Source organism: Nerophis ophidion, linkage group LG15 (assembly GCF_033978795.1).
Source record: "Nerophis ophidion isolate RoL-2023_Sa linkage group LG15, RoL_Noph_v1.0, whole genome shotgun sequence".
Lineage (NCBI taxonomy): Eukaryota > Metazoa > Chordata > Actinopteri > Syngnathiformes > Syngnathidae > Nerophis > Nerophis ophidion.
In genome coordinates, this window is record NC_084625.1 from 53,120,532 (window position 1) to 53,148,227 (window position 27,696).

The 27,696-nt window shown below is 40.0% G+C and overlaps 2 protein-coding genes across 5 annotated transcripts in view; both read left to right on the forward strand.

Moving 5' to 3' along the window:
• The window catches only part of ccny (cyclin Y), a 56,730-nt gene extending 33,255 nt beyond the window's left edge, over positions 1-23,475 (forward strand). The window contains exons 2-12 of one of the 4 annotated variants that reach the window (XM_061922364.1): positions 1,504-1,578; positions 3,136-3,156; positions 6,830-6,864; positions 7,021-7,044; positions 8,491-8,591; positions 8,663-8,698; positions 8,796-8,853; positions 12,586-12,705; positions 16,721-16,887; positions 18,845-19,007; positions 22,404-23,475. In XM_061922364.1, coding sequence (XP_061778348.1) covers positions 1,504-1,578; positions 3,136-3,156; positions 6,830-6,864; positions 7,021-7,044; positions 8,491-8,591; positions 8,663-8,698; positions 8,796-8,853; positions 12,586-12,705; positions 16,721-16,887; positions 18,845-19,007; positions 22,404-22,520 — 917 coding nt within the window. In that variant the 3' untranslated portion in view covers positions 22,521-23,475. The remainder of the gene's footprint in view (positions 1-1,503; positions 1,579-3,135; positions 3,157-6,829; positions 6,865-7,020; positions 7,045-8,490; positions 8,592-8,662; positions 8,699-8,795; positions 8,854-12,585; positions 12,706-16,720; positions 16,888-18,844; positions 19,008-22,403) is intronic. The other 3 variants (XM_061922365.1, XM_061922366.1, XM_061922367.1) reach the window with 3 other exon arrangements.
• A 3,682-nt stretch (positions 23,476-27,157) lies between these two features.
• Positions 27,158-27,696, forward strand: part of gjd4 (gap junction protein delta 4) — a 3,140-nt gene continuing 2,601 nt past the window's right edge. Inside the window, exon 1 of the mRNA XM_061922368.1 lies at positions 27,158-27,696. This exon is cut by the window's right edge and continues 320 nt beyond it. The gene's annotated coding sequence lies outside the window, so the exon portion shown is untranslated.

Sequence of the window (27,696 nt, forward strand, 5' to 3'; positions counted from 1 at the left end):
ATATTCTCGCTTAAAGGAAGACATTAAACTGCTGAAGGAAAATACCATCCATCCATCCATCCATTTTCTACCGCTTATTCCCTTTCGGGGTCGCGGGGGGCGCTGGCGCCTATCTCAGCTACAATCGGGCGGAAGGCAGGGTACACCCTGGACAAGTCGCCACCTCATCGCAGGGCCAACACAAATAGACGGACAACATTCACACTCACATTCACACACTAGGGCCAATTTTTAGTGCTGCCAATCAACCTATCCCCAGGTGCATGTCTTTGGAAGTGGGAGGAAGCCGGAGTACCCGGAGGGAACCCACGCATTCACGGGAAGGACATGCAAACTCCACACAGAAAATACCAGAAAAAGAGAAAAAAAACTTTTAAATTGAAGCGCAAGACAAGAAGTAAAACACTACACAACTCCAAATAAGTCAGGGTGTGGTGTGACAGGTGGTGACAGTACACCTACTTGGAGACAAGAGCTATAGTCATGCATGCTTGGTTATGCTTTGAAGTCATATCCAACAATTGCGACAACGACTTTTTACTGTCAACTGAGTTTAGTTTTTTAATGATTTCTGCTGGTGGTGTGCCTCTGGATTATATCAACGCAAAAAATGTGCCTTGGCTCAAAAAAGGTTGAAAAACACTGCCTTAAAGGAATAATTATGCAGCCATTCGGCCATCAGACACATGAACAATAACAAGATCTGATAGCTCAGTTACAGCTCATGTTATTCTATTCTGTGTTATTTGTGTTTTATGTTGCATGATTGCACCAAGAAAAATTCCTGGTTTGTGAACCCGTTCTCAAACAATGGCAATAAAAACTATTGTGATTCTAATTTTGATTGTGATTCTAAGCCCGTTTCAGCCACACTAAACCAGCGTTTTAGGTCTCCCTCCTCGGACAAATTTTTACACGGGTAAGTCAGCCGTGTAATTCTTGGAACTTTGTATGGACTCATTGATCGTTTACAAAGTGAGTTCGGAGAGGAAGTGACGTCAGAAAGACCACGCCCACACAGGACGTGACGTCAGAAAGAACTGCCACAGCCAGCTTCATAATAAAGTGGTTTCGTAGCTCAGAGCTAACCACTGGGAATATTGAGGCGAGTCATCCAGAGTGATGTCCTCTTTCTACGTGTATAGACGCCAGAAAAAAAGGTGGAAAATAGGTCTTCGGAAAACCGGGAATTTTGAAAAATCCTGAAATTTTTCTGTACTTGGAAAAGCAGTCGTTTGAATTTCCAGGATGGTGAAATGTGTTGAAGGTGGAATGGTATTAATAGGTTGAAAAATGTGGAAAGGGTGAAAGTTGGAAAACTGATTTTAAATGGAAAGAATGTCCCGGGAATTCTGGGAATTTTTGGAATTTTTAAAGGGAAAGCCTGCGATTCCCAAATAGACTGAGCAGTTTGAAGTTGGAACAGGTTGAGTCTGATAAAAAATGTGAGCGATGGATTGATTGATGAAGAATGTCAAACAGCTGTTTCTGCTCTGTTTTCAGACCTGCCAATGGAGTACAATCCCTCGGACCATCCTCGGGCCAGCACAATCTTCCTCAGCAAGTCTCAGACTGATGGTGAGCTGTGAACTTTATTCTAGATGACTTGTAAACCAGAGCTTCATGTGTCCATATCCATTTAGCAAGAAAACTCCAACCCAAACACCAACAAATTTAATGGATGGTGCATTAATCTTTTTTTTTTTTACATGAAAGTTGTCAGTTTTAGTTGCTGATTGATTCATTTGCTGCTTTTTTTGGATATGAAGATACACACGAGTACTTTTTTTCTTTCCAAAAACGCCCGGCTGCGATCATCCGATAATTTTAAAGGGGAACATTATCACCAAACCTATGCAAGCGTCAATATATACCTTCTTCTGCACCCGAGTAGTCGCAAGAAGGATCACCAGCGCCCTCTACCACCAGGAGGCGGGAGTCATTTAATGACTCATATTTGACACACGCAGCTACGGTATATTGATAAAACATAGCTGCTTACTGTTCTTTTTAGCATATTCAATAACTTGGACCTTAAATCCTACTGAATATCTCATAATCTTCTTCCCTTTATACGATTTCAAATGTTTGAAATCAGCCTCCTCCATTTTGAAAATGATGACAGGTGAAGTGTCACTCGTGACGTGACGAGTTTGACCCGGCGGAAATTCTAGACATGCGCTAATAAAAATAATATTTTGCGAAACGAGTTTGACTCGGCGTTAATCCTGAGCTGGCGGTAATGCTAAACATGCGCTAATTATTTTTCAAAACGAGTTTGACCCGGCAGTAATTCTAGACAGGCGCATACTTTACACCCGGCGGCAATTCAAGGAAATACTGTACAAACAAAAAGAGTATCCATCCATTTTCTACCTAGCTTATTCCCTTTTGGGGTCGCGGGGGGTGCTGGCGCCTATCTCAGCTACAATCGGGCGGAAGGCGGGGTACACCCTGGACAAGTCGCCACCTCATCGCAGAGTTCACATGGGAAAATATAAGCTGCTTTAAACACGACTATGAATAAAGAGATATATGCTTTCTCTACAATTGTCATTGCCACCAAATAGCTCGATCTTCAGAAAGTAGGGCTGCACAATTATTTAAAAATCCGGTCGACATCAATTATCAATTACAAAAGATTAGTTTTATTTAATTTTCTCTCTCCTTCCTCTTCCATTTGGATCAGAATTGTTGAGCCTTGGCATCCTTGGCCTGTTGTGGTTCCAGAAAGCAGTGCCGTGTGCACTGCAGCTGATGCTAACAACAAACCGCACTTGTGCTGCTCTACTGTACTTTATCTGAACAGCGTTTTAACTGCGACAGTGCAAAACTGCTGAAGGAAGTTCTGCCGTAGGAGGCTCGCCGACTCAGGTGGGCGACAATGAGGCTCCAACAAACGGCCATGGACATGGTTGTTGTATACATAAACCCAAATATATTTGAAAGATTACTGCATTTTATTCTAATTCCTATTTTACAAGCAAACAAAAAAACCCTGACGATATATGTTACATTCTCACTTTATACCCGGACAATACGACATGTCATGTAATGATGAAGTGCCCACAATGAATGAGACATAAGAAGTTCTGAATGGAACTGGATGTCAAGACAAACATTTTGTTTTTACAGTTGCTGTGCACAACAAGCGAGGTAAGAGCCGCTGTATCTCGCTGAAGAAGACAGTTTGTGCCGTGCTCCGTGTGCTTTGCTTCACTTTGTGCTCGTACGCATCATGCAGCTGTTTGACTATTTGACTGTGGACCGTGTGCACGTTTGCTCTTGGACAGCTGTGTCCGCACTTCTTCTGCAGGGCCAGCTACTTTTCAAGTGACCAAGTGGAGGAGATCTACCGCAATCATATTTATTATTTATATGGATTTATTTATGAAAGAGACATTTATGTTATCAAGTTAAAGGTGTGTAATGATAATACAAGCATGTTTAACATTCCTTTCTTTCATGAAGACAAGAATATATATATATATATATATATATATATATATATATATATATATATATATATATATGTATATATATGTAGGTGTGGGAAAAATCACAAGACTACTTCGTCTCTACAGAACTGTTTCATGAGGGGTTCCCTCAATCATCAGGAGATTTTAATGGAAGCATTCACATACAATGGTTTATATAGAGCACAGAGTGGGTGGGTACAGGTAGGCGTAGGGGCGTGGTGATTGGCTCATGTGTTATTCCATCTTGCGTGTTACCAAGGACATTAACACATCCGACACGTACGTAAGATTAACCGAAGGAGCGTTCAAAACAAGATGGAATAATCACAAGGCCTCCTTTAGAAACCAGACTTTGCGGAATTCTACAGAACTCAGCAAACACATTTGGAACCTCAAAGACAATAATGTTGAATATTCAATAACATGGCAAATTCTTGCATCCAGCACACCTTACAACAGTGGTAATAAAAGATGCAACCTATGCTTAAAAGAGAAACTGTTTATTATATATCATCCAGATCTATCATCCCTCAACAAGCGCAGTGAAATCATTTCAACATGCCGCCACAGACGGAAACACCTCCTAGGTAACACATGAGCCAATCACCACGCCCCTACGCCTGCCTGTACCCACCCACTCTGTGCCCTATACAAACCATTGTATGTGAATGCTTCCATTAAAATATCCTGATGATTGAGGGAACCCCTCATGAAACAGTTCTGTAGAGACGAAGTCTAGTGATTTTTCCCACACCTACATATTGCGCTCTACCACGGTATCGAGCACTATTCTTTGGATAATCCAATCAAGATATATATATATATGTATATGTATATATATATATATATATATATATATATATATATATATATACATATATATATATATACATATATATACATATATATACAAACCCCGTTTCCAAATGAGTTGGGAAATTGTGTTAGATGTAAATATAAACAGAATACAATGATTTGCAAATCATTTTCAACCCATATTCAGTTGAATATGCTACAAAGACAACATATTTGATGTTCAAACTCATAAACATTTATTTTTGTTGCAAATAATCATTAACTTTAGAATTTGATGCCAGCAACATGTGACAAAGAAGTTGGGAAAGGTGGCAAAAATACTGATAAAGTTGAGGAATGCTCATCAAACACTTATTGGGAACATCCCACAGGTGTGCAGGCTAATTGGGAACATGTGGGTGCCATGATTGGCTATAAAAGCAGCTTCCATGAAATGCTAAGTAATTCACAAACAAGGATGGGGCGAGGGTCACCACTTGGAAAGCAAATTGTCGAAGAGTTTTAGAACAACATTTCTCAACGAGCTATTGCAAGGAATTTAGGGATTTTACCATCTACGGTCCGTAAAAACATCAAAAAGTTCAGAGAATCTGGAGAAATCACTGCACGTAAGCGATGATATTACGGACTTTTGATACCTCAGGCGGTACTGCATCAAAAACCAACATCAGTGTGTAAAGGATATCACCACACGGGCTCAGGAACACTTCATAAAACCACTGTCAGTAACTACAGTTGGTCGCTACATCTGTAAGTGCAAGTTAAAACTCTACTATGCAAAGCCAAACCCATTTATCAACAATATCCTGAAACGCCGCCGGCTTGGCTGGGCCCGGGCTCACCTAAGATTGCCTGATGCAAAGTGGAAAGGTGTTCTGTGGTCTGACGAGTCCACATTTCAAATTATATTTGGAAACAGAGGACGTGGTGTCCTCCGGAACAAAGCGGAAATAAACCATTCGGATTGTTATAGGCGCTAAGTTCAAAAGCCAGCATCTGTGATGGTATGGGTGTGTATTAGTGCCCAAGGCATGGGTAACTTACACATCTGTGAAGGCACCATTAATGCTGAAAGGTACATACAGGTTTTGGTGTTATGCTGTTATCCAAGCAACGTTATCATGGACGCCCCTGCTTATTTCAGCAAGACAAGTGTTACTTTGTTAAAAAAGAGTGCAGGTACTTTCTTGGCCCGCCTGCAGTCCAGACTTGTCTCCCATGGAAAATATGTGGCGCATTATGAAGCGTAAAATAGGACAGCGGAGACCCCGGACTGTTGAAGGACTGAAGCTCTACATAAAACAAGAATGGGAAATAATTCCACTCTCAAAGCTTCAACAATTAGTTTCCTCAGTTCCCAAACGTTCATTGAGTGTTGTTAAAAGAAAGGTGATGTAACACAGTGGTGAACATGCCCTTTCCCAACTACTTTGGCACGTATTGCAGCTATCAATTTCTAAGTTAATTATTATTTGCAAAAAATATAAAGTTTATGAGTTTGAACATCAAATATGTTGTCTTTGTAGCATATTCAACTGAATATGGGTTGAAACTGATTTGCAAATCATTGTGTTGTGTTTATATTTACATCTAACACAATTTCCCAACTCATATGGAAACGGGGTTTGTAAATATATTTAGAGCAGTGTTTTTCAACCTGTTTTGAGCCAAGGCACATTTTGTGCGTTAAAAAAATGCAGCGGCACACCACCAGCAGGCATGATTAAAAAATGAAACTCAGTATCCTAACTCAAATATCTTACTGAGATCATTTCGGACCAAAACAAGCAAAAGACTCTAACATAAAATCTGCTTAGTGAGAAGAATGATCTTATCAGACAGCCATATTTGAGATATTTAATCTTACTTAGATTTCACTTTTTGCAGTGTGGGGGTTAAATCACCAAAAATGATTCCCGGGGCGCGGCCACCACTGCTGCCCACTGCTCCCCTCACCTCCCAGGGGGTGATCGAGGGCGATGGGTCAAATGCAGAGAATAATTTTGTGACAATCATTGGTACTTGGTGTAATTGTTTCAATGTTTTGTGTCTTCTTGGGTGATTCTCAGTCTATTTACGTTTAAAAAAAAGTTTTGGTGTTGAAAAACCGTTTGATGAAATTGCTGACCTGAGCGTACTTTTGCATGATATTCAGATTTTTGAGTTTCACTCGACACGTGTTAGTTGAAGAATAGAAAGTGTAACATGAAGCATATTCACATTCGTTGAGCAATATTAGCATTATAAATTGTACGCAGCCTAGAATAAATACTGACTGAGTGTTGGCTGTGTAACTTGAATGAACACACCGCTTAAATCAAAGTCTTTTTCAGGCATTGAATCTTTTTGACTTGCAAAATGCTATTTACAGACACAGCTTGCTTTATTTATTCTGCTGCTGGACGACAAGAGACTGTGGCAGTACTGCATTTTAAATAGGAGGCTAGGAGATACTGGCCTCTGCTGGTCAGATGATTGTACTGCAATGACACTGACCTGACCTGTCCTCACTTTTTCCTTTTTGTTTCCTATAGTTCGAGAAAAGAGGAAGAGCCTTTACATCAATCATGTAAGTATTTGAACGTGTCAAAACTTTAAAGGAACATTTTTTTTGTTCCGAGTAGCTCATAATAAACAGACTTTTGTTATCCCTGGATAACAACAAATGCTTCTTATTTCAAAGCGTGCACACATGCTAATGGGTTGCCTCTTTATGTGTTGCAAGTTCACACACATTTCGGAAAACAAGGTAAAGATGTCGCTTCGTGCCTCCATCCTTCACACCACAGTGGTGCCTCGGGTTTCGCTCCAGAGCCGCTCCAAAAAACAGAATGTTCTGCAAAATAAGTCATGTCAAATTAATTAATCAGAACCAAATTATGAACCAAAATCATTTTCTCCAGAATGCATTCCTTTCCATGCAGAAAGCAATGGGAAATGCATATAAATGACGAATGAGGTGGCAATGAGCAGAGACTATTTTGGTGAAAATTAGAGATGTCCGATAGTGGATTTTTTGCCGATATTCCGATATTGTCCAACGCTTAATTACCAATTCCGGTATCAAATATGGGCCACACTGTGCCCACATCTGAGGTCCTCTCCAAGGTTTCTCATAGTCAGCATTGTCACTGGCGTCCCACTGGATGTGAATTCTCCCTGCCCACTGGGTGTGAGTTTTCCTTGCCCTTTTGTGGGTTCTTCCCAGGATGTTGTAGTCGTAATGATTTGTGCAGTCCTTTGAGACATTTGTGATTTAGGGCTATATAAATAAACATTCATTGATTGATTGATTGATCAAGCGATACCGATATATACAGTGGTGGAATGAACACATTATTATGCCTAATTTTGTTGTGATGCCCCAATGGACGCATTAAACAATGTAACAAGGTTTTCCAAATAAATCAACTCAAGTTATGAAACAAAAAAATGCCAACAGGGCACTGCCATATTTATTATATAAGTCGCAAAGTGCATTATTTTTTTTAACATGCCTCAAAACTGCAGCTTGGAATTTGGGACATGCTCTCCCTGAGAGAGCATGAAGAGGTTGAGGTAGCGGGCGGGGGTGTATATCATAACATCCCGGAAGAGTTAGTGCTGCAAGGGGTTCTGGGTATTTGTTCTGTTGTATTTATGTTGTGTTACGGTGCGGATGTTCTCCCGAAATGTGTTTGTCATTTTTGTTTGGTGTGGGTTCACAGTTTGTAACAGTGTTGGCGTTGTTTATATGACCACCCTCAGTGTGACCTGTATGGCTGTTGACCAAGTATGCATTGCATTCACTTGTGTGTGTGAAAAGCTGTATATATTATGTGATTGGGCCGGCACGTAAAGGCAGTGCCTTCAAGGTTTATTGGCACTCGTGCCTCTCCCTACGTCCGTGTTCCACTCCGTACAGCGGCGTTTTAAAAAGTTATAAAGTTTACCGATACTGATCATTTCCGATATCAAATTTATCGGCTGATATTATCGGACATCTCTAGTGAAAATGTCTGAGGAAAACAGGTTTTGAATCCAAAAACCAAGGTACCACTGTGCACATAATGGTTGTTTCCTCATGTGGCGAGCAATTTGTTGTCCTTTTTTAGTGGCAAGTTGCACCATTTGGTCCTTTGTCCCACCTCTATGGCCGTCTGCGGGTCTTTTGACGAGGTCATTTTCAACCTGTTCTTCTTCATGTCCGCTGCAGCATCACCGGGGCCCGTTGAGAAGAAAGTACAGCTCGTGTTCCACCATATTCCTGGACGAAAGCACCGTCAGTCAGCCCAACCTCAAATACACCATTAAATGGTAAACCCCCGTCCTCGTTTTGACACTTTGAGACATTCACCTTTTAAGTGTGTGGTCTCGTGTGTTCACAGCGTAGCGCTGGCAATATTCTATCACATACGAAACCGGTAAGAAACATCTTCTTCCTTGGTTTAAATTTACAGGTTTAGTGCAAAAGAATAGGAAGCACAAGTTAATATTGAGTCCTGCTCTCTTTCGTTCCAGAGAGGTGGATGGAAGGATGACGTTAGACATTTTTGATGAGAAGCTGCATCCTCTATCGGTAAGTTATAATAAGAATTAAAGCTGCAAGCAGCGATGGATGGGACCTACTTTTGCTGGTGTTTCCTGCCTTTACCCATTCAACATATCTTTACCTGCACATTACCTACCTTCCCTGCATCCTGGGGTCACACTGGTGCTTCCTTCTGTCACCCATACACGCTGGTGCTTCCTGCCATCACCCAGACAACATATCTTTACCAGCACATTACCTACCTTCTCTGCATCCTGGAGTCAAACTGGTGCCTCCTTCTTTCACCCAGTCAACATATCTTTACCTGCACATTACCTACCTTCTCTGTATCCTGGAGTCAAACTGGTGCCTCCTTCTTTCACCCAGTCAACATATCTTTACTTGCACATTACCTACCTTTTCTGTATCCTGGTGTCAAACTGGTGCCTCCTTCTTTCACCCAGTCACCATATCTTTACCCGCACATTACCTACCTTCTCTGTATTGTGTGGTCACGCTGGTGCTTCCTGCTTTTAAGCGGCCATCTTGAGACGGCAGCAGCATCAGCACAGCGGTTCTTTGAAGGCTCGTAAAATCAAAACCGGAGCAGTTATTAAAACTCTTTGCGCGACTTTTAATCAGAAGGGTTCAATCTCTCTCCTGTGCGAGTTTGAAGCCGACACAACAAACGCGCTCAGAGGAGATAATGTTTGAAAAAAGGTGATGGTTTTTTCCAAAACTTTTGTTTTGAAGGGGTAATTGCCAACTTTATGTTGATTTTTGCTGAAGGATGTCAATGAATGAAATGTAGGTCTAAGTGAGACCTACATAGAAGTTTTTTTTTTCATGTCTCTACGACATTCCTACCGGAAGTTATAAGCAGTTTTGTCTGTGTTTTCTTTCTAGGAGCAATTTTGACTGTGCTAGAGCCTAATTTTGAGTTTTGGGGTTTTTTTTTTTTTTCTTTAGATCGCAATTTTTGCTAGTCCTGATGTGTGTGTCCAGTTTGGTGAGTTTTGAAGCCTTTTAAGGGGGTCAACTTACAGCTCAAAGAGGCAAAAATATTTTTTTTTTAGGAAACTTATATTTTGAAGGGGTTTTTGCCAACTTCCTGTTGATTTTTGCTGAAGGACGTCAATTTATGAAACTTAGGCCTAAGTCAGACCTACATAGAGATTTTTGTTTCATGACTGTACGATATTCCTAACTGAAGTCACGATTAGTTTTGTCTGTGTTTTTTCCTATGGGGTGCTAGAGCGCAATTTTGAGTTTTGGAGTTAGTTTTTTTATTAGATGGCAATTTTCGCCAGTCCTGATGTTTGTGTAAAATTTGGTGAGTTTTGAAGCATGTTAAGGGGGTCAAATCACAGCTCAAAGAGGTGGCGGTATAATAATAATACAACCTTAAAAATACAATAGGGTCCTCTGTCCCAAAGGGACATTCGGTCCGTCATAATCATCTTGAACATTCAAACCAGAGCTCAAATCAACCCTTTTTCATTTGAGGGGCATGGAGATGTAACGATGTGAACATTTCGTATCACGGTTATTGACCAGATTTAACCCCCAATTTCAACCCCAGATGCTGAGTGCCAAGCAGGGAGGTAATGGCTCCCATTTTTATAGTCTTGGCCAGGGTTTGAACTCACGACCTACCCATCTCAGGGCGGACACTCTAACCACACCGCAAATGAGGGGTATTTTATTTGAACTAAGGAACATTTTCTGCCAATAGAACAAGAACATTTGGCTTGTCAAAATTTTCCTAAATAAGTAAAATTAGCTAACTTCAACGAAACCTAAAATACCTTAAAATAAGTATATTCTCACGAATAACAAGTGCACTTTTCTTGGCTTTCTTCTGTGTATTTAATTTATATTTGCATGTCTCATGACACATTATCTGTATGTAATATTGGCCGCATTTCTGATAGTTGTCTGTGTGCCATGTTGTTCCAGACCACAGCAAACGTTACACATAGTAATTTTGATAGTAGGCTAATATAGCTAATACATCATCATGTTGCCTTCATTATATTTTAAAGTCATTTTGATAGTATTGTAATATTGACACGTACATATTGTGTTGTTTTCATTATAACACTTATATAAGACTTTAAAAATCATTTTGATAGTAGGCTAATATAGACACTTACATCATGTGTTGTTTTCATTAAAACAATTATATAAGACTTCTAAAGTCATTTTGATAGTAGGCTGATATAACTAATATAGACACATCATGTGTTGTCTTCATTATAACAATTATATAAGAGTTTTAAAGTCATTTTGATAGTAGGCTAATATAACTAATATAGACACTTACATCATGTGTTGTTTTCATTAAAACAATTATATAAGACTTCTAAAGTCATTTTGATAGTAGGCTAATATAACTAATATAGACACATCATGTGTTGTCTTCATTATAACACTTATATAAGAGTTTTAAAGTCATTTTGATAGTAGGCTAATATAACTAATATAGACACTTACATCATGTGTTGTCTTCATTATTACACTTATATAAAACTTTCAAAGTCATTTTGATCGTAGGCTAATATAGCTAATATAGACATATCGTGTTGTTTTCATTATAACACTTATATAAGGCTTTTAAAGTCATTTTGATAGTAGGCTAAAAAGCTAATACAGACACTTACATCATGTGTTGTCGTCATTATAACACTTATATAAGGCTTTTAAAGTAATTTTGATAGTAGGCTAATATAGACACTTACATCATGTGTTGTCTTCATTATAACACTTATATAGGACTTTTAAAGTCATTTTGATAGTAGGCTAGTATAGACACTTACATCATGTGTTGTCTTCATTATTACACTTATACAAAACTTTCAAAGTCATTTTGATAGTAGGCTAATATAGCTAATATAGACATATCATGTGTTGTTTTCATTATAACACTTATATAAGGCGTTTAAAGTCATTTTGATAGTAGGCTAATATAGCTAATATAGACACATCATGTGTTGTTTTCATTATAACTCTTATATATTTTAAATTGTTTTAGACCAATATGGTTCTTTCAACATTTTGGGTTACCGACCCCTGCCCTAAGTACTCAAATGAGTCTTCTGTTCAACTTTAATATCACAAAAGTCTGTAAAAAAAATAAATAAAAAGGCAGGGATTTAAAGTCTTTTATATTACAGTTTACTAGGGGCGGGGGGGGTTGCCCACATCTGAGGTCCTCTCCAAGGTTTCTCATAGTCATCATTGTCACTGGCGTCCCACTGGATGTGAATTCTCCCTGCCCACTGGGTGTGAGTTTTCCTTGCCCTTTTGTGGGTTCTTCCGAGGATGTCGTAGTCGTAATGATTTGTGCAGTCCTTTGAGACATTTTTGATTTGGGGCTATATAAATGAACATTGATTGATTGAGTTTGTGTACCATTGAGGCAGCAGCAATGTTTCAAAAGTAGTGATTTGGCAGCAATCATGGTTCAAATGTAAACAATTCCCATCCTTAAACTGAACTAATGCCATCAAAGCACTTTCTATCTGCTGCAGCTATGAATCCAGGAGAGGGCGCTGTCTCACCAGTCAACTCACCTAAAGGGGCCATATTAGGATTATTTTCCTACATTAAAAAGACTATCTTGTAGCGCTGGTTCCTTGGTCAACGTTTTGCATCAATTGTGTTCTACAGAGCATCTTTGGGTCGCTTTCAGGACATGCCGTTTTATAAGCGGTCTAACAACATTTCATTTAAAAAAAAACTCCAATTGTTTCACTATGCCTGATGTTTGCTTCGCAGAAGTCTGAAGTTCCTCCGGACTACGACAAGCACGACCCCGAGCAGAAGCAGATTTACCGCTTCGTACGGACGCTCTTCAGTGCGGCACAGCTCACGGCCGAGTGTGCCATCGTCACATTGGTGAGAGCCCGCATGTCACATGTTTCTCCAACCACGCCTTCCATTACATCGATACAACACGATACATTGATACATGGATGGATATAGACTTGTGTAGATCGACAGAGATATTGAAATATTCTAGGTCAGGGGTCGGGAACCTTTTTGGCTGCGAGAGCCAAGAATCCAAATATTTTAAAATGTATTTTCGTAAGAGCCATAACATATTTTTTAGCACTGAACACAACTAAACGTGTGCATTTTTAAGTAAGACCAACATAGAGTATAACAGGTCTCTTATTCTTTGTAATAACATTGTTATTCTGAAGCTAACTGTGGGGGGGTGGGGTGGCCTGCGGACCTGCATCGAAGCAGGGTGTTGCCAGGACCAGCCTCGAAATCAGCATAGCTCGGTTGGTAGAGTGGCCGCGCCAGCGACTTGAGGGTTCCAGGTTCGATTCCCGCCTCCGCCATCCTAGTCACTGCCGTGGTGTCCTTGGGCAAGATACTTTACCCACCTGCTCCCAGTGCTACCCACACTGGTTTAAATATAACTTAGATATTGGGTTTCACTATGTAAAGCGCTTTGAGTCACTTGAGAAAAGCGTTATATAAATATAATTCACAAAAATTCACTTAAAAGGTGCGTAGATTGCCCACCTGGGCCTTGTTATCTCATCCCCTGTCGCTCTGTTTATAAGCAGCAGCCAGGAGTAGAGACGGGGTTGGAGCTGGAGCCAGAGCGCGAGCGAGAACGAAAGAAAAAGACAATTGCTGGAAACCAACTGAGAGACTTATTGAAAAATAAAAAAATATTGTAACCCTGAAACAGGCTCTCATGTCGGTGCTTGGTGGTCTGAAGAACCCCCAGGAGAGCAAGCCCTAAACTAAGCCACAATAAATAAATCACTTCTTACCCTTAATGCAACTTCTTGAACAAGTGCGGTAGAAACAAGGACGGATGGATTCAAATGCATGAGCATGTTTTCTATTTTGATCGTTATTTTTAACACTTTGATTACAAGTGGAATTATTCATTACTTATTGGTTAAGCAATGTCACCTCAGATTTATCCGAGAGCCAGATGCAGTCATCGAAAGGGCCACATCTGGCTCTAGAGCCATAGGTTCCCTACCCCTGTTCTAGGTCAACGCTCTGGAGAAAGACTTTTTAATCAGTAAAATTAAAAAAAATATATTTTCAAATGGCCACTATTGGCTAATTACATACCAGTATGTTCTCATTAAAGTTGCAAAGGGGTGAAAAGTTTCCGGTAAATTTCCGAAAACTTTCCGGAAATTTACCATGTGAAGTTAAGCTCGGGAAGTTTTGAAATATTGACCATTTTTTGATTATTCAAAGTTGGACACCATCCATGGAAGTTAAAGGGAATATATGGAAATTAAAGGGAATGAATGGGAATTAATGGAAATATATTTGAATTAATAGGGAATATATGGGAATTAATCGGAATTAATGAGAATTAATGGGAATATATGGGAATTAATGGGAATTATTGGAATATATGGGAATTAATGGGTATATAATGAAATTAATAGGAATAAATGGGAATATATGGGAATGAATGGGGAATGACAATAATGATACATTATTGTGCACTTGTCTAAATGCTGCTGCATCTTTGTGACGTTTTTGACTTAGCTCTTTGCACACTATTTACAAATGTACACCGCCTTTCCGTCTACATCAGTTGGGGTAAAATGTCTCCACACATCAGATGGTGCACGTGGCATTATTCTCTTTGTGTTTATTTATTCTTGTAAAACACTAATGCAACGCCACATATCGATACAATACGACATATTTATACATGGATAGATATAGACTTGTGTAGATCGACAGAGATATTGAAATATTCTAGGTTAACGCTCTAGAGAATTACTTTTTAATCAGTAAAATTAGTCTTTTCAAATAGCCACTATTGAACGATTATAACATCGACTAATTACATACCAGTATGTTCTCATTAGGGGTGGAAAGTTTCCTGTAAATTTCCGGAAACTTTCCGGAAATTGACCACGGGAAGTTAAGCTCGGGAAATTTGGAAATATTGACTATTTTGTGATTATTCAAAGTTGGACACCGTCCATGGGAATGAATGGGAATATATGGGAAATAATGGGAAATAATGGGAATTAATTGGAATAAATGGAGAATTCCAATAATGATACATTATTGTGAACTTGCATCTTTGTGGCATTTTTGACATAGTGCTTTGCACATTATTTACAAATGTACACCGCCTTTCCGTCTACATCGGTTGGGGGTAAAATGTCTCCACACATCCGATGGTGCATGTGGCATTATTCTCTTTGTGTTTATTTATTCTTGTAAAACACTAATGCAATGCCACATATCGATACAATATGACATATTGATACATGGATGGATATAGACTTGTGTAGATCGACAGAGATATTGAAATATTCTAGGTTAACGCTCTAGAAATTTGACTTTTTATCAGTAAAATTAGTCATTTCAAATAGCCACTATTGAATGATTATAACATCGACTAATTACATACCAGTATGTTCTCATTAGGGGTGGAAAGTTTCCGATAAATTTCCGTTAACTTTCCGGAAATTGACCACGGGAAGTTAAGTTCGGGAAGTTTGGAAATATTGACTATTTTGTGATTATTCAAAGTTGGACACCGTCCATTGGAATGAATGGGAATATATTGGAAATAATGATACATTATTGTGCACTTGTCTATATGCTGCTGCATCTTTGTGACGTTTTTGACTTAACTCTTTGCACACTATTTACAAATGTACACCGCCTTTCCGTCTACATCAGTTGGGGTAAAATGTCTCCACACATCAGATGGTGCACGTGGCATTATTCTGTTTGTATTTATTTATTCTTGTAAAGACTAATGGAATGCCACACACAGATATAAATAGTCAGCTGAACAAATGGAGTAGTCTTTAAAAATATTTGACCGATAAACATATGAATAGAAGTAGGCTAGATGAATAAATGAAGAGTCAATCAGCATGCTAATTCAAACTATAAGCTACATTCTTGTATGACAACAGAGTGGCTAGCAGAACAGAAAGCAGAGGAAACTACACTTTTTTATTTAGTATTTGCTACTTCAACTTTACACATCACAACAAAGCTCAATTCGGATCGCTAACGTTGTTAGCATAAATGAGTGGGATTTAACATTGAGAAAATTAGCATCACGGCTAACGGAGAACTATTTTGGGTTCATTTTGAGACTGCGGTGGTACATAAACCTAGCTATCCATCCATCCATTTTCTACCGCTTATTCCCTTTTGGGGTCGCGGGGGGCGCTGGCGCCTATCTCAGCTACAATCGGGCGGAAGGCGGGGTACACCCTGGATAAGTCGCCAGTTCATCGCAGGGCCAACACAGATAGACAGACAACATTCACACTCACATTCAAACACTAGGGACCATTTAGTGTAGCCAATCAACCTATCCCCTGGCCCCAAAATCATTGAACAAGTACAGGAACAGCTAGCTAGCTTGAGTGGAAGTCTGCTGGAGTAGTCTACAGTCATACAGTAACAAGCAATTACACCTCTATTACACTTAAATACCATACATCAAATATATTTACCCCAGTTATATCATCAACACTTACCTGACTGGATGAAGTCCTTGGGCTCAAATACTAGTGTGGCCTCAATAGTCCTGCTGTAGTGTGTAGCATGCTGGGAATTATCTGTACATGTGATGGATGAATGCACAGTACAGGGTTAAAATTCTACTGAATTTGCATTAAATCAGGTTGTTTTGGCTAATAATCATGCTGTAGATCTAGCATGCTGCATTCAATGTTTATTCCTAATAATTCCCGTTAATTCCTGTTAATTCCCACGGAAAGTTTCCAACTTTGAACATTCCCGGAATTTTGCAACCCTAGTTCTAATACACACACGACAACATCTTAAAAAGGCAAAGCCACGATATGGAAGGATCCTAATTGAGGCTGACGTTTTAGAACGTGTGACCAGTTTTGTGCATATCTTTGTGTGAAAGGTGTATTTGGAGAGGCTCCTGACCTACGCCGAGATCGACATCGGCCCGGCCAACTGGAAGCGTATCGTGCTCGGAGCCATTCTCCTGGCGTCCAAAGTCTGGGACGACCAGGCGGTGTGGAACGTCGACTACTGCCAAATTCTCAAGGATATCACTGTGGAAGACATGTGAGTTAAACACTCAGGGCCAAAATAGCACACACTAAACATTTAGCGTGTGCAAACCATAACACATTTTGACACCGAAAACTATAAAGGATATAAAATCGCATCGGATGTATTCTGAAAGCCTGCAAGTTTTTCATGGAATGTTGAAACGTTCCTATTAGGGAGGATGTCAAAAAGCAGCCGCCTGACCAGGTCTCAGAAAATCATCAGAGACTTCTCCCACCCCCACCAAGGACTGTTTTATATATAAATCAACTTTGATTGATTGACTGATTGATTGACGACTTGACCTGACGGAGCATATTTTTTGGTCGTACCGCTTGATCGCCACTCGGGGACAAATGTGATGGTTGAATTTGTGTGAACTGATTCAATTGCGACACTGCAAAGTCCTAAAGGGTCTGAAATGAAGGATATTCTCGATCTGCTGTTAGAATAATTATGTGTAAGTTATCACACAACTCTTACGCTTAAAGGCCGTTGCTATAGTTATTATCAATTGTGCTGAAGTTGTACTTTTCTATCCGTGCAAAGAGACAACTTGCAATTTTGGGTTGCAGTCGTCTTGTATCAGTGTTTGTGTCCAGACCATCGAGTACCGTGCCGCAGACAAAGCAGAGACAGGGCGATATCACGAGTGTCAGCGCGTTTGCATTTCTGAATAATCATACATCGTGTCTAACTGGGGCTGCTGAAATGCCCCCCCCTTCCATCAGAAGCAGCCTCAGTGATGTAACCAAACAAATAAAGGAGCACGTGGGACTGGACCTTAGAGCGTGGTGGGAGATTGTGACTGAGTGTGCAGCCTCAAACGTCTCTCCTCATTGAGCGAAATTGAACTCTGTTTCTGCATGATTCCTTGCTTCTTGACTGTTTAATCAGTAAAATTAAAAAAATATATTTTCAAATAGCCACTATTGGCTAATTACATACCAGTATGTTGTCATTTAAGTTGCAAAGGGGTGGAAAGTTTCCCGTAAATTTCCGGAAACTTTCCGGAAATGTATCATGTGAAGTTAAGCTTGGGAAGTTTGGAAATATTGACCATATTTTGATTATTCAAAGTTGGACACCATCCATGGGACTTAACGGGAACATATGGAAATTAAAGGGAATAAATGGGAATTATTGGGAATATATGGGAATTAATGGAAATTAATGGGAATATATCGGAATTAATGGGAATCAATGGGGACTGGACCTTAGAGTGTGGTGGGAGATTGTAACCGAGTGTGCAGCCTCAAACGTCTCTCCTCATTGAGTGAAATTGAACTCTATTTCTGCATGATTCCTTGCTTCTTGTCTGTTTAATAGATGTCATCAGTGTTTGAACCTGACATCTGCTCAGTTACAACTAAGAAGCTTCTTGACCTTTATTTTTTTTAGTCTACTTTATACCCTGGTGGGCATTATCCTTGCCATCCTTTGTAACTGAGCTTCTGTGTGGAACAATTTCCCTTGTGAATCATTCAAGATTGTCTAAGTATTCCATATCCGTCTTTAGAATTGTGATGTCCCAGAGGGAACCTAATACCGTAAACGTACAGCCACTGCTCTGACCTTTACCCTCTGTGTGCACGTCTTTGGCTTCTGTAACCCACCTGTTTGGCAAGCATGCCATCATGTTGGGGGTCCAACTCTCATATCGCAGTGACAGTGACTGAGCGTTTGACCACAGATTTCCTGGGCGGATAGATTTTCAAACCCCCCCAACAGACCAAGAGAACCAGATCCAACCTTGGCTTGTCTTGTAAAATAGTCATGGACGATAATAGCTGGATGAGGGCCACAGTTAGGACGGTCTAAATTTAGCTTCTGTGTTGCCGAGTCTAGGCAGCAGGCCATGGAAAAGAGCGGAAATGGATCTAACTCCACAAACGCTCGGTGTGCTTCCACATATGCTTCATAATTGTCTGGCCGAGTAACCGTCTTACTGAATATCTTTTCCTCATCGCAGGAACGAGCTGGAGCGGCAGTTTCTGGAACTGCTGCAGTTCAACATCAACGTGCCGTCCAGCGTCTACGCAAAGTATTACTTTGACCTGCGTTCTATGGCCGAGGCCAACAACCTCAGCTTCCCTCTGGAGCCCCTCAGCAGGGACAAGGCCCAGAAGCTGGAGGTGAGTGCTGGTCACACTTGTAAAGTATCCTGTTGGTCTCGCTAGACCCGGGCTTTGTCCTGCATGTCATTATGATGCCACGTCCTTGTCTGAAAGAAGGCGGAGCAATATTGCTGAGGTCTAAGACCCAGGCATGTGATTTTTCCGTCTATTGTCGGAAATCTGTCTGTTTTTTTTTATCTCTGTAAAAACATAAACGTGCTATTAGAAGAGCTCTTAAACCATCATGTAGAAAACTGGAACGTGCAACTGAACTTGAGGTTTTCCAGTTTAATAACTTATAAACGCACGCTTACCTTCGCCTAAACTAATTACTACTCCAATCTCATCCGCCGCAATAAAAACGATGTTAAAGGGGAACATTATCACAATTTCAAAAGGGTTAAAAACAATAAAAAATCAGTTCCCTGTTGCTTTTTGTATTTTTCGAAGTTTTTTTCAAAATTTTACCGGTCCCGGAATATCCCTAAATAAAGCTTTAAAGTGCCTTATTTTCGCTATCTTGGAAACCACTATCCAAATTCCCTGTGACGTCATACAGTGCTGCCAATACAAACAACATGGCGGTTACCACGGCAAGATATAGCGACATTAGCTCGGATTCAGACTCGGATTTCAGCGGCTTAAGCGATTCAACAGATTACGCATGTATTGAAACAGATGGTCTGAGTATGGAGGCAGATAGCGAAAATGAAATTGAAGAAGAAATTGAAGCTATTGACGCTATTCAGCCATAGCGTGGGTGTACCTAATGAAGTGGCCCATAGCATGGCTGCCTTATTAGCATCGCCGGTAAAATGTGCGGACCAAACGATCGGGACTTTCGCATCTTGTGACACTGGAGCAACTTAAATCCGTCGATTGGTAAGTGTTTGTTTCGCATTAAATGTGGGTATCTAGTTTCAAATGTACATACAGTTAGCGTAAATAGCATGTTAGCATCGATTAGCGTAGCATGTTAGCATCGATTAGCCGGCAGTCATGCCGTGACCAAATATGTCTGATTAGCATATAAGTCAACAACATCAACAAAACTCACCTTTGTGATTTGGTTGACTTAATGGTTGGAAATGCATCTGCAGGTTATCCATACATCTCTGTGCCATGTCTGTCTTAGCATCGCCGGTCAAATGTGAAGACACTCTGGTACATTCAATGGGGGTCTGGCGGCAGATTTCTTGCCAGTGGTGCAACTTGAATCCCTCCCTGTTAGTGTTGTTACACCCTCCGACAACACACCGTCGAGGCATGATGTCTCCAAGGTTCCAAAAAATAGTCAAAAAAACGGAAAATAACAGAGCTGAGACCCGGTGTTTGTAATGTGAAAATGAATATGGCGGGTGTGTTACCTCGGTGACGTCACGTTCTGACGTCATCGCTAAAAGACTGATAAACAGAAAGGTGTTTAATTTGCCAAAATTCACCCATTTAGAGTTCGGAAATCGGTTAAAAAAATACATGGTCTTTTTTCTGCACCATCAAGGTATATATTGACGCTTGCATAGGTTTGGTGATAATGTTCCCCTTTAAATATTTGTCCAGCACAGTAGCAGTGCTAACCCAACAAGGGACTCCTCCTAGTAGCTCCACCCACTCATCAGATGACTTTATGAATTTCTTTAATAAGAAAATTGAACTCAATAGAAAGGAGATTAAAGACAAGGCATCCCAGCTACAACTGGGTTCTGTTAACAAAGATAAGAATGTATACCCGGTTATAAAATAGTTTCTTTCTTTTTGATGAAATAACATTAGAGGAATTGGAATAAAACAAACTTATAAAGGAACTGTTTGTAATATTAGGTTCATCAGTGCTAAATATTATAAACTTATCACTATCCTCTGGCACTGTTCCCCTAACATTCAAAAAAGCGGTTAGTCATCCTCTGCTCAAAAGACCTAACCTCAATCGTGTCCTCACGGTAAACTATCGGCCGGTGTCACACCTTCCCTTTATCTCGAAAATCCGTGTCTCACTAGTGCAACAACAACGCTGGAAATTTGTCCCGCGAAAAACCGTCCGACCGGATCTCCTCTAATAACTAAAGTTCCTCGGGTGAATAATGTAAACTCACTACACCGGTATGTTTTAGTGCTTTCATGGTGAGTTTACTGACCAATGTAAGTAAGAACTTTACACTACTTTATATTAAACAAAGGCGACAGTGGAGGATGAACGTCGCATAACAAGAAGATAGAGAAAAAGAAGAAGATTATCGACTGCGGTGTCGGTAGCACACAAATTTTCAGGACTTATGCAGATCCCAAATACAAATCAGCAGGTACCAGAAGGTAAGAAAAAGTTGCTTTTACATAATATTGTGAAACAAAAACGCCAGATAATATGTCTTACCTTATACACACGCCATAATAATACTCCTATGTTGAAGTGGTGTGGCTTCATAGCTTACCAAAGTCAGACTAAAACAATTTGATAGATTTTCGAGCGCCGTGTGTAATGTTCGATATTTTCAATGGAACATATAAAAAGTTGGTGTTGTTTACTTGAGTCATATTGTAGTCTACACGTATCTCTTATGTGTGACTGCCATCTACTGGTCACACTTATCATTACACCATGTACCAAATAAAATAGCTTTGGGGTCGGTAAGCACAATTAATTAATCAAAGTACTAATGATTGTCACACACACACACACTAGGTGTGGTGAAATGATTATCTGCATTTGACCCATGAGCAGCAGCGGTGGCCACGCCCAGGAATAATTTTTGGTGATTTAACCCCCAATTCTAACCCTTAATGCTGAGTGCCAAGCAGCGAGGTAATGGCTCCCATTTTATAGTCTTTCCAGAATTATTCTGTACATAAGGAGCACCAGGATATGAGGCACACTGTCGAACTTTGAGTAAAAGAAAGGATTTTAAGTGCACCTTAAAATCCTCTAAAGTCTTAGTGGCCACATGCGTGGACAGTACCTTTCAGTTCTTATTTCCAAAATGGTGTACACTACGGAATTGGGGTCTTATGGCCGCTTATGTGGACACTTATACTGCCATCTGGTGGTGTCAGATGGAATTTGGGGAAAAAAGCGTAAAAATAAGGAATTAGCATGTCACTAAACATGAAGTACACGTGTGTGTACTTATGGACTAAGTACATCTTTTCAAAAGACGATTCTTTGATTTTTTTTTCTATTTAGGGTCCAATAAGCCCAAATAGCAAAGAGAAATAAAAATAAACAAACAGCTTGGGCCTTAAGAGGAATATTATAGTCTGAAAAATACGGACACTGGTGATTTAGGGCTTTATAAGTAAACATTGATTGATTTGGTGATAAAAATATTGGCCAAAAGAGTAGGCCTGACTTAGAATTGTGGCTTTACGGTCTTGAAGTTTGTCTGCTCCTTCGCCTCACGTCCTTCTTCCCACTCCCAGGCTATCTCAAGGTTGTGCGACGACAAGTTCAAGGACCTGAAGAAGCTGGCCAAGAGGCGATCGGCGAGCGCAGACCACCTGGCAGGCCTGCGCTGGTGTCCCGCCATCCTCTCCTAGTGGCGGCCGGGACAGGAAGCGGAGGACCCAAGGCAGGCAGGTGTCCGACACAATGCCCGCACCTGGCACACCTCTCTGGTGGTTGTAGATAGAGGGGGGGCCGCACTGCACTGAACCAGACCCCACCAGGTGTGTGACTCAACGAGATGAAGGCTCGCTGAAGCAAAATGGAAATACCACGCGTCGAAATAGCGCCACGGCTACCTTCCTCCTCCGGTTCTTACTTTACAGACACCTTTTCGATTCCCCCTTCCCAGTTCACCCACACATTCCACGATCGGACACGTTCAGCTAACGGCCTTATATTCCATTCCTGCTCAGTGAGCCAAAGAGAATCAGTGTTGAAACTTCCAAGTGTCTGAGACACTTCTAGCAATACTCGGCCCGCTCGGGCGGAGAAGAAGCATGCGTTCTACTTTCTCTTCTAAAACCACTGGAGACACTAACAACTTTTTACCCTCACTACCTTTTTTTTTTTGGTTTGTTTTCTACGATCCTTCCCGCAGCACAAGTGACAGAAGCCACTCTTCAGGTTAGTTTTATGTTCTGAAAATGTGACATTTCTATAACACTGCTCACACACAGATTGTATACCTTTTTGCTAATGTGTCTGTACGGTGGAGATCCAGTGCCAGTGTGCAACAGTATTTATATTACTTTCTACTCTACACCAGGTTTCAATGGGCGCTTGTACCCCCCAAAAAAACTCCCCACCCACCTCATTTTGTTGTAACAAAGTTTTGTAACGACTGAAAAGTCGCCATCTCGCTACAGTGCATCGATTTAGGCTGACGTGATTCTATTTTTTTAGAGCCAGTCCGTGAACATTGTTCTATATTCTATTGACAGTAATCGAACAGGCGGACAAAGTAACATCCGCCAAGTGAAACTTCACTGTGTGGCATTGTAATGTACATTACATTTATAGCTAATTAAAAAGATTGTTTTAACAAAAGCCAACTGTGGAAAAAGATTTGTTTTGGGCTCATTATTACCTAAAGCAGCAGTTTTCGGGTGTTGTTGATAAGTGGCTTTGCTTGCTTTTTCACCAAATACCACCAAAGAAAACACCATCGTGACAACATTAGAATACAGTAGCGTAGTAGACCTAAGTATTCATTAAGTACCTACATAATGACCAACATTAAAATACAGTAGTGCAGTAGACCTAAGTATTCATTAAGTACAACCATAATCACAACATTAAATACAGTAGTGTAGTAGACCTAAGTGTTCATTAAGTACCACAATAATGACCACATTGAAATATTGGAGTGCAGTAGACCTAAGTATTCATTAAGTACCACCATAATGACAACGTTGAAATACAGTAGCGTAGTAGACCTAAGTATTCATTAAGTGCCACCATTGCAACCAACATTACAATGTAGTAGCGTAGGAGGCCTAAGTATTCATTAAGTACCACCAAAATGACAACATTGATATGCAGTAGCGTAGTAGACCTAAGTATTCATTAAGTACCACCATATTAACAACATTAAATACAGTAGTGTAGCAGACCTAAGTATTCATTAAGTACCAACATAATGACAACATTACAATACAATAGTGTAGTAGATCTAAATATTCATTAAGTACCACCGTCATGACCAACATTAACATACATTAGTGTAGTAGACCTGAGAATTCATTAAGGACCCCCAAAATGACAACACTAAAATACAGTAGTATATTAGACCTAAGTATTCATTAAGTACCACCAAAATGACAACATAAAATACAGTAGCGTAGTAGACCTAAGTATTCATTAAGTACCACCAAAATGACAACATTAAATACAGTAGCGTAGTAGACCTAAGTATTCATCCCAAACACACCTCAAAAGTGGTAAAGGAATGGCTAAATCAGGCTAGAATGAAGGTCTTAGAATGGCCTTCCCAAAGTCCGGACTTGAAGGTGTGGACAATGCTGAAGAAACAACTGTATGTTGATGAAGTTACTTGCAGACACAGGTGGTAGCAGGTTGACACACTATGGTGAGTATAAAAGTCTGCTGTGGAGTCTGACATTGTGGACTGACTGCTACCTTTGCAAAGACTGCTACTGTTTGTCCTATTTACACTAGATTGATTTCTTTAATTCAATAAACATCCCAGAACTGTCCTTCAAACTCACTCCCATTCCATGCTTGGAAAATCAACACGATGCTAGCGAGTAAGACGAGCAGTTTTGGACGTCAACAATGTTGACATCTGTAAAACATTCATGCTGTCTGTTTGAATATTGTTGTAAATGTACATGGAAATATGTTGTTTTACTTCTTTGTTTTTAGGCAACTTCAAATGACTTCAGCTCCGTGTCCATTTCTCAATGTGTGAGTAATGGACCACTCGAGTAATAGAATACTGAAGTAATGGACCACTAGAGTAATAGAATACGGAAGTAATGGACCACCAGAGTAATAGAATACTGAAGTAATGGACCACTCGAGTAATAGAATACTGAAGTAATGGACCACCAGAGTAATAGAATACTGAAGTAATGGACCACCAGAGTAGTAGAATACTGAAGTAATGGACCACTCGAGTAATAGATTACTGAACTAATGGACCACTAGAGTAATAGAATACTGAAGTAATGGACCACCAGAGTAATAGAATACTGAAGTATTGGACCACTCGAGTAATAGAATACTGAAGTAATGGACCACCAGAGTAATAGAATACTGAAGTAATGGACCACCAGAGTAGTAGAATACTGAAGTAATGGACCATTAGAGTAATAAAATACTGAAGTAATGGACCACTAGAGTAATAGAATACTGAAGTAATGGACCACTCAAGTAATAGAATACTGAAGTAATGGACCACTCGAGTAATAGAATACTGAAGTAATGGATCACTAGAGTAATAGAATACTGAAGTAATGGACCACTAGAGTATAAGAATACTGAAGTAATGGACCACTAGAGTAATAGAATACTGAAGTGATGGACCACTAGAGTAATAGAATACTCAAGTAATGGACCACTAGAGTAATATAATACGGAAGTAATGGACCACTAGAGTAATAGAATACAGAAGTAATGGACTGCTAGAGTAATAGAATACTGAAATAATGGACTCCTAGAGTAATAGAATACTGAAGTAATGGACCACTAGAGTAATAGAATACTGAAGTAATGGACCACTAGAGTAATAGAATACTGAAGTAATGAACTACTAGAGTAATAGAATACTGAAGTAATGGACCGCTAGAGTAATAGAATACTGAAGTAATGGACCACTAGAGTAATAGAATACAGAAGTAATGGACCACTAGAGTAATAGAATACTGAAGTAATGGACCACTGCGTTAATGAGATTATGGAGTAATGCCCTACTGCAGTAATTAAGCACTGGAGTAGTGGACTACTGAGGTAATTGATTACTGGAGTAATGAACTACTAGTAGTAATGGACCACTGGAGTAAAGAATACTAACGTAATGGACTCATAGACTACTTTGGTAATGGACTATCAACCAATCAATCAATGTTTACTTATATATCCCTAAATCACGAGTGTCTCAAAGGGCTGCACAAGCCACAACCACATCCTCGGCTCAGATCCCACATCAGGGCAAGGAAAAACTCAACCCAATGGATAATGAGAGACCTTGGAGGGGACCGCAAATGTGGGGCGTCCAGGGCAATGGACGTCGAGTGGATCTAGCATAATATTATGAGAGTCCAGTCCATAGTGGATCTAACATAATAGTGAAAGTCCAGTCCATAGTGGATCTAACATAATAGTGAGAGTCCAGTCCATAGTAGATCTAACATAATAGTGTGAGAGTCCAGTCCATAGTGGATCTAACATAATAGTGAGAGTCCAGTCCATAGTGGATCTAACATAATAGTGAGAGTCCAGTCCATAGTGGATCTAACATAATAGTGTGAGAGTCCAGTCCATAGTGGATCTAACATAATAGTGTGAGAGTCCAGTCCATAGTGGATCTAACATAATAGTGTGAGAGTCTAGTCCATAGTGGATCTAACATAATAGTGAGAGTCCAGTCCATAGTGGATCTAACATAATAGTGTGAGAGTCCAGTCTATAGTGGATCTAACATAATAGTGTGAGAGTCTAGTCCATAGTGGATCTAAGATAATAGTGAGAGTCCAGTCCATAGTGGATCCAACATACTAGTGAGAGTCCAGTCCATAGTGGATCTAACATAATAGTGAGAGTCCAGTCCATAGCGGATCTAACATAATAGTAAGAGTCCAGTCCATAGTGGATCTAACATAATAGTGAAAGTCCAGTCCATGGTGGATCTAGCATAATAGTGTGAGTCCAGTCCATAGTGGATCTAACATAATAGTGAGAGTCCAGTCCATACTGGATCTAACATAATAGTGAGAGTCCAGTCTATAGTGGATCTAACATAATAGTGTGAGTCCAGTCCATAGTGGATCTAACATAATAGTGAGAGTCCAGTCCATAGTGGATCTAAAATAATAATGAGAGTCCAGTCCATAGTGGATCCAACATAATAGTGTGAGTCCAGTCCATAGTGGATCTAACATAATAGTGAGAGTCCAGTCCCTAGTGGATCTAAAATAATAATGAGAGTCCAGTCCATAGTGGATCCAACATAATAGTGAGAGTCCAGTCCATAGTGGATCTAACATAATAGTGAGAGTCCAGTCCATAGTGGATCTAAAATAATAATGAGAGTCCAGTCCATAGTGGATCTAACATAATAGTGAGAGTCCAGTCCATAGTGGATCTAACATAATAGTGAGAGTCCAGTCCATAGTGGATCTAACATAATAGTGAGAGTCCAGTCCATAGTGGATCTAGTAATGAATGACTAGTACAGTGGATCACTGGAGTAAATTAGTGATTAGAGAGCTCACTCTTATCTGCAAACAGTATTAAGTTGAGGTCGCTCAGTGCCAGCTAAAAAGAGAGAATCACCTGTTGGTCTTCATCTCCTCAGCAAGAAAAGGAGGAACAGCTGCAGCAACAGGTGGACAAATCTAGTGGAAGTTGTCATGTTGGATTCCTTGATGTGTTCATGAAAGAAACAAGTCTAGCATCCTTCAGCAGCCAATCCCAATCAAGATCACCACCTCGGCCACCAAATGAAAAAAGTGTTTTCACATTTCCTCCACTGGACATGCTTGGCATGTGTGCTTGGATTTAGAGCTGGTAAGCCCGGAAGGTCTG